We start from the raw sequence: 8,587 nt of genomic DNA on the forward strand, positions 1-8,587 counted from the left end.
ATCAGAATTCTCTGCCTTGTTCTTTGCGATCTCCAAAATTGGGAAGCAGAAGGACCAATTTTCTGGCTTCTCTCTGCTTTAAATTCTATGGACCAAGGTCTTTATAATAGATATAAAGTGACTAAAAAGAAAAACATCTGTTCATGGTGTGCATATACCTAATAAATATTAGCTTTAGGTAAGCTTGCAACATGTCTTACCTACTTTGTTCTTCCTACCAATTCTACATAGTTAAGAATGAGGAAACCAGTCATAAAGATTCTGAGTACTTGAAGGATCTTTCATCACTAAGTGAGGATTTAGGTTTGGGGCCCAAACCATGTGGTTGAAGAGTTTGCACTCAGGAACAGTTAGAAAGATAAGCTGTTTGATAAATGTATTGGTCAGTTTCCTATTACTGGGATAAATACTTGACATACCTAATTTAAAGGGAAAAGGGTTTAATTTGGCTCAGTTTCAGAGGTTTTAATTTATTGTCAGTTGGCTCCAAGATGAAAACATAATGGTGGAAGAAAGCAGCTAATTTCAGGAGAGCAAGGAAGCTGAGAGAGACAAAGAGCAAGAGAGCAATAGAGAGTGTGAGAGAGCAAGCTAGAGATAGCATTTAACTTTCAAAGGCACACCTTTGGTGACCTACTTCCTCCAACTAGACTCTACTTCCAAATAAGCTCATTTACTTATGCACTGATCAGCAGACTCTACTGATGAGGTGAATACCTTCATGAGTGCCGGGAACCTCTCTACCCCCAACCACAACATTGCTGCTTTGGGAATAGAGACCTCAATACACCAGTCTCTGGGAGGTGCTTCATATGTAAGTCTTAATGATAGGTAAGTAGATAGATAGATAGATAGATAGATAGATAGATAGATAGATAGATAGGTAGATAGATCTTCATTCAGTACTGTCAGCATATTAACAGTGCATTTCAAAACAGTTCTAAAAGGAAAAGGGAAAAAACAAAAATCCTTGCCTTTGTTCTATAGATTATTAGGTCCTAGAGGGAAATGGCTCCATCTGTCTGTGTTTTTTCTTTTGCTACCTTCAACAGGTGCTGGCTTAAGGAAGAGTATTCAATAATAGATGGTGGCTGGCTGGTGGATTTTCTCATTAAAGTCAGTGGCTTTATAGTTTTTACTTCTTGTCTTGACCTGAATGGTTACCTACTTTGGATCCAAAATATGTATAAAAGAAGGGCTGGCCAAATAACTCAGCAGATTAAAGCACCTGCAAGTAGGTGCAGGGGTCAGAGATTTGATGCCCAAGCCTGCTGTGCACTGAGATGGCAATTGAGACTGGACTTGGTGACGCGTGCCTGTAATCCCAGCTCTTGGGAGGCTGTAAATAGGTGGATCACTTCTAGTCTGATCTAGTAGTGAGACCCAGAACACCTTGTAGACCCTTCCCTAAAAAAATACAATCTATATATCTATATATTGATATCTCTATATCTCTATTGATATCTCTCTCTATATATAGCTCTATCTATCTATCTATCTATCTATCTATCTATCTATCTATCTATCTATCTAATGGAAGCTCCCAGGGCTCCAAAAGTAAATGCCACTCTGAGAGAGATGAAGACAAGGATTATATAGGCTGAAGCTTTAGGTGCAGGTAGAGATATTTCCCCCAAGAAAAGAAAAATAGTACCAATGATGGTGCTTTCTTTCCACTTCTTTTATTATTTTTGAGATTAATTTATCTCTAATAAGGAGGGGAGAATCAGGTAGAATATTTTACAGGTAGTATTTGAATGGAGTCTAGCTATAAAGTACATTACCAGAAACTGATTTCAATAACAAAGATTTCATTCAAAATTAAAAGTTACCAAAACATTTGGAAAATGCAGATTTATATAGCTGGAGCTAATATACTGCATATTGCTTATAAGCAGGCCCTACCAAATATACAAATTCAAGGTTGTCAATGGAAGCTGAGAGTTAAAGACCCAGGTACAAGATCACTTTTCAATTGAATATGAAAACTCAATGAAGTAGGGAAAAATTTCCTAACTGTGTTAGAAATGTTAAGCATCCCCTAAATTATAACATAACAGAAAACTTAAAATGTCTCAGAGATGGCCATTGGCTTAGGGCAATCTATTTTACACCACCATCTGTTTTATAGCATGTAGGTGTGGACATCTATGATGTCAAGCTGCCCGTCTTCAGGATGGGCAGTCAGTCACTTACACTCTGTGGATGAGAATTCTGTGTGGTGTCTCATGGGTAAAGGGCATGTCTGAGCCATGTATGCACTCAAGCAAACCAACCATGATTTTGCTTTATAACACTGTGTTCCAGCCAAGGGACTCAAAGGGTTTCAGGTTTGCCTTCATGTCCTTCAACAGACACAAGCATTTCCCCTTAGAATGGGGAAAATGTAGTAAGCCTGTTGAGGAAGTCTCGGGAGTGTAGTGGTGGAAGAAAAGATTTTCAGTGTCAGAATATTATCTTAAATTTTAAAAGTTAAAAAGAAAAATATTAATGATTAGTCATGCATGCTTCATAAGAGCAGGATTAATTAAGAGTCCAAGGTGTGAACAGGCTCCTCAGTTTGAGCCTTAGTGTAGACCACTTATTGGGCATTTTTATCTTTATCTTTATTTTATTTTTTTCTGTGGCCAGCTCAGCCTGCTCTCGGGGTGGGGCTGCTGCGACATGTGGTGCCAGGATAGAACTGGTCCACATGCTTGCATAAGCTTGCCTAATCAGGTGCCTTAGACCACTGAGCTATCTCACTGGCCACCTTTTTTTATTTTTGAGACTGTATCTTGCAACATAGTTCAGACTACACTTGAGTTCACTATGTGGCCCAGGATGGCCTAGAACTCACTGTTTTTCCTGCCTCAGGCTCCACAGCACTAGGTCATAGGGGCGCACCATCTCACCTTGCTAGTTGTCTCCTGCACATTTCTAAATCTATCCTTGCCTCAGCCTCCTCACCTATAGCATAGAGGTAGTATGAATATCTTCCTTAAGGGTGGTACTTAAGTACTAAATGAGTATTAAATGAGTTAATACAGTGCGCTTAGAACAGAGCATGCTAAATACTTTAGCTCTTACTGATATGCTCATTATTTTGTAAGAAGCCATTGTTTAGACTTTTATAAGTAGCAGAAAACAAGCTAATAAATACTCCTTCCCTTTGTGCCAGTAAGATTTACTCCCTCACTTATAACATAGGCCTGCAGAGGTGGGGTAGAGAGCTGGAAGATCATTTGTAGGTGTGGCTCTAGCCAGAGAAATTCTAGTTTTGCAGAGTCAGCCCTCCAGGCAAATGTAGTATAGGCCAGGTTTATTTTATGCTTCCTTACAGAATTACACAGTTAAAAAATGGAAACAGCTTTTTCTTAAAGGAATCCCTTTAGGCTGTTAGCAGATAAGGACAAGAGGTCTTAGCCCAGCCTGGAGCATTTGCATTTTAATAGGTAACTTGTGAAGCCCTAATCTTTCAGGACCCTGGCTAAGCAGCACTGTGACCAATGTGTTTGGGGTGGGGGTGGGGGTGGGGATGTGCAAGTAAGTTTGAGTGGAGGAAGGGGATGGAGCAAGGATGGGAGTGGGGGATTTTTCTGAGTCCTTTCCATCTTGATTGTCATACTCCTTAACAGAGTGATATCCTGTAGAAGAGAAGGCCTTTAGGAACAGTGTCTCTCTCCCAATGCCATGTAATAACTAAGGAGTCTCTGCATACTAAAATCTTGTTCTGCTTCGCTACAATCCTTCCATGTCCAGTTAGATATTTTGTGTAGGGTAGCCTTGAACCTGACTTTGACAAATAAGCACAAAAGCACTTTTTCATATATACCAGACTTCACCGGAAATGAGCTCTCAGGTATACCGAGGGAAGATTATTCTTTGCTTAGAACAGCATCCTTGAATTCTTCACTGTTTCAGAAAATCAGATCACCGATGGCTACATTCTTTATATTTGTGTCATCTGTGTAGCACTTACCATGGACATGTTTTATTATAAAATTTTCCCTTTTTATTACTTCCTTCTATGAACACTGGGAATTGTACTGATGTAAAAGAATATATGTCAGTGTAGGTAACCCAGAAATAGTCTAGTTTCAGGGACTTAAAATGTAAACTATTTAGGAAGCCCTTCATAAAAATTTAAATAGAAAATTTTGAATAGAATTAGAGGTGCTAAAATGGCTGCCTGTTTAGAACAAGCAAATGAATCACATCCAAATTAAAAAGGATGAAAGCTGAGAAACTATCTGAACATTACAAGATCCAGAAAAAATAATTAGTTTTATACTAATAGAATTTTCTTTTACATACTTTTGCTGTATACTATTTGATCTCCTTTTTATCAGGCTGATATATTATAATATAATTTTTATGAAGAAACTACAAATGCAATTCATTCCTCCAGAATCATTGATCAACATTTATTTTCTATTATTGATAGCTGGGGTGCATACAAGATGCAATTTCTCATGCAGTATTCTCATTGTAGTCTTTCTACAGGCTTGCGTTTCACACAGTCACTCTGATAAACCCTGTAGTGCTTGATTCCTATCACAAAAGGCAAAAGCACTGTGCTGTATTTGCAATTTCATATTCTGCACTACTGAGTAGATTTCTGATAGGAGGCAATTTCCCTCCTCATTAGACATGGGGAGGAAGTCAATCCTCTGCTAACAGTTTTACACACACCTGACGATAGGAAAAAGTTTTTTATTAGATTATCTTCTGACTCCAATTCAACCTTTGTTTTCTTTCACTTTCCACCAACTTCCAAAGCCCCACACAGAAGATACGTTCATGCTGGGACATGACCTTTGTCATCCACTTTGTGTCATGAGGCCAGGAAAGCTAGCTCTTCAAGCAGGAGCTAGACAGCTTGCTGTATGGTACTATACCTGAGAGCGACTGAAAGCCACATACTTCTGTTCCACTAAAACGGGACTAAACTGATTTTCAACAAAAGTTCTCAACTGAATCTCAAAAAATATTTGGAAAGGGCCAGGAAGATAGCTCAGTAGAATAAATGCTTGCCTGGGCCTGAGTTCAATCCCCAGTATAGCCAAAAAAAAAAAAAAAAAAAGCAGAACAAAAACACTTGAAGGCATGCTGCCACATGCAGGTGTTCAGTCTTCAGTCACTCCTGTGCAGCCCCTGCTGGGATCCATGCTGAAACCCAGTGCACAAGTAGCCCAGAGAGCTGGGCACCTGAGGTGCCACTCCTGAGAAGTAGCTGGCAGGACAGATTAACTATTCACTATATGACACCTAAAACTGCAGCAGAAGCATATTTTTAATTTTTTTAAGAGAATACAAAATGGTAAAAGGAAAAAATAGAAATGATACAGAATTTCACTAAACAAAATAATAGGAATTTGACAATTGTTATTATATTACATGATATTATCTTAAAATTAGTTGTTTAGATTACCAGATATAAACATGCAAGAATGGAAAAAAAAGAAAAAAAGTATTGACTGCTCCCTTCAATAGACCAGCAGAAGTCAGCAAAAGGAGAAAAGAAAGAAGAAAAAAAAAGATATATTCATGTAGAAGCAGGAGAAGTATATTTTACAGAAACCTTTGATAGAGGGAAGTTGTCTGGGTGAGTCTTATCGAAAACAAAGAAAGATGATCTGGATGCTGAGGTGTCTACGTATGACGTCTAAAGCCAGCCTCTTCAGCTGTAATATCCTAAAAGAAGATCAGCCTCTTCTCAAGGCAGATGGGGAGCGGAAGAACTGAGAGAAAACCACATACCTGGTGACAAAGGATTGGTATTGAAATCTAGAGCTGAAGGTCAGGCAATGTTGGCTGCATTAACAAAATCTTTTATATTCGCTGATAAACTTTTGGTAGTTCTGTTAAAAACAAACAAACAAACAATAACAACAAAAACCCTTCCTAAAACAATGTTCTTGCTCCCAGTGGGGAAGGACATGTGATGCAGAAAATGTGAAGGGAAAAGAGAGTGGCTTTGTCTGTACAGCTGATATCTTGGTGTGACTTGGATAAGTCTGTAGTAAGGCCTTGGTGCCCAGCCTGAGGTGCTGTCTGGAGGTCTCTACAGCCATTAAGATGTGAGGCCATGTGGGAGGTCTTAGGACACTGAGGATGTGACCTTGAGGGGGCCCTTTCTCTTTCTCTTTCCTTAATTCCTGGACAAAGCCACTGGGAGTAAAGCAGCTTCTCCCAACATACACACTCCCACCATGATGTGCTGCTGGCCACAGGCCCAAAAATGACAGGACCAACCCAACATGCAGTAACACCTCCAAAAATTTGAGCTCAAATAAAGGCTTCCTTGTTAAGTTGAGTAACTCAGGTATTTTATTACAGAGACAGAAAGCTGACTAATACAAATATCTTAGTTTTATAAACTTTACAAAAGTATAGGCTTTATTGAGTGGCTCAGAGGGGACCATATGAGTGAAGGAACGTGAAGCCCAACTTTCATTCACCTTAATGCAGCTATCTCTGCTATGTCCATTCACAATCTATCAGGTAGGAAAGAGAGTGCCATAAAAGGTGTGATATCAAATGGAGTGTAGTAACATTGGAGAACACTTGCATAGATTTTGTAGAAAAGGGAGGAACAGAAGAAGGTGGAGCATGGTCCTGAACATAGTCCCAGGGATACTCCATCATAAATTTCCTTTTCCTCCTTCAAAACAAGTAATACTTGCCAACTACTAGAGGTTCAAATAAATATTAAAGATCTTAACAAAACTAAGGGGCTGGGAATATAGCTCAGCAGCACAGTGCCTGCCTGCCAGCACAAGGTCCTAAGTTCAATTCCAACTTAAAAAAATAAATAAATAAAATTAATAGTCTGACATCTGATTTGAGTTTTGGACTGGATATTAGAAATAGCTGCATTATCAGAAAATTAAGGACATTTTTGATGTAGATCATTGTTTCTTATAATCAGGAATTTGTAAATTTTTATGAGAAAACAAATACCTTTCACTGATAATAAAATAAAATGCTATAGACAATTCAAGTGGCATAACCAAACATTGCCACTTTGTTTCAATGTTTACATTTGTGGTTTTTTGGTTATAATTCACAACTGCATCCCTTAACTTTCTTTTTTTCCTTTTCTTTTCTTTTTTTGCAGAACTGGGGATTGAACTCAGGTCCTTGTGCTTGCCAGGCAAGCGCTTATTCAACTGAGCTATCTCCCTGGCCCCTTGACTTTCAAATTGTCTTATTATACATGTGAATATGGGTTTCAGGTTGTTCCAATAGTGAAAAATGGAAAGAAGAGGAAACCAACACAAAAACTGCCATACAATAGGCTGCCAATTGCCAATCAACCTTCTTTTTTGTGCTTTATAGCATGATGTAGAAATATAGATGGAGAAAATTCTCTCTGCGTATGACCCAACAAACAACAATTAATTAGGGTGAATGTATAACACTAAATATAAAATAATATTTTAGATATTAAATTCCTAAATTAAATTTATATTAATGTACTGTGCAGTTCAATAATGTTACAATGCTAATCTATTTTAAGAGAAAAAAAACTACACAGTATTATCAAGGGGTACCTCACTAAACTTATCACTTAAACATAGCTTGTTGATAAAGTCATGATTAATTATATACTCTTCCAAAAATGAACAAATTAATTATTGAAGTTCATTAATGTGATTTTTTTATAATATGTTTACCCAACAGGCAATCCTGAGCTTGAATTGCTATGATAAAATATATGGCTTACATAGAGATGTAAACCTGATACTTAAAACTTTCTCCCATTAAACCCTACACAAAAATTTAATTTCTTCAACAGAACATTATTAATCATATACTCTTGTCTTTAATAAATATTTATTTGCCAAATATTCTTTTATTTTCCTGTGATGCAAAAAAATAAGTAGACAGAATATTATTATCCTCTGTAGTGTAAGCCAGGCTTTCTGTTGGAGTAGGTAGACAACAATCAAGCAGACAAATAAAATAGCAAAAGCTTGTAACACACATTTGTAAAAAGGAAATAAAGTTCCTATGCAGAAGCACAAAGGTAATCTATTTTAGACAGGTGACCTTTCAATAAAAATGACATCCCAAGGAAAATGTTAAAGCCTGAGTTAGAATGGACCATGAAAAACAGTTGGAATAAGCAGTGAAGCAGGAAGAGTTCCCCAAACAAGAAAGGCTTTGGAGAATCCTAGGGAATTAAGAGTGAAACTATAGGACTGATATAGAGGGAATAAGGGAAACAAAGGCATAAAATAAGATTGGAAAGTAGGTGGAGGTCAGGTCTTGAGGATTTAGTATGCCATGGCTAGGAGCAAGGTTTTTATTTGAAAGGTAATGAAAAGCATCACTTTTATTTTAAGTTTTAGGACAGGTGTACAGGGTCTCACTGTGTAGATCGGACTCATAGTGATCCTCCTGTTTATTTTTTATTTTTTATTATTATTTTTTTTAATTTTTTTAATTTTTTTCAAAGTTTTATTGATAAACAGATAGCAATGAGACAGTTTCAAATCCAATTGGAAGTACAGTTTCAACAAATAATACACTGCATATATTCTTCTTAGTGGTTAATTGCGGTATAAGAAGTGGACTTGTGATCCTATTTACAAACACC

At 37.4% G+C, this 8,587-nt stretch overlaps 1 protein-coding gene across 1 annotated transcript in view; it reads right to left on the minus strand.

Annotated features, from left to right (window-relative positions):
- Positions 1-231: 231 nt before the first annotated feature.
- The window catches only part of LOC101565421 (mucosal pentraxin), a 49,117-nt gene continuing 40,761 nt past the window's right edge, over positions 232-8,587 (minus strand). Inside the window, 1 exon segment of the mRNA XM_023699799.1 lies at positions 232-419. Coding sequence (XP_023555567.1) covers positions 232-419 — 188 coding nt within the window.

The sequence above is a fragment of the Octodon degus genome, unplaced genomic scaffold (genome assembly GCF_000260255.1).
Source record: "Octodon degus isolate 3935 unplaced genomic scaffold, OctDeg1.0 scaffold00116, whole genome shotgun sequence".
NCBI lineage: Eukaryota > Metazoa > Chordata > Mammalia > Rodentia > Octodontidae > Octodon > Octodon degus.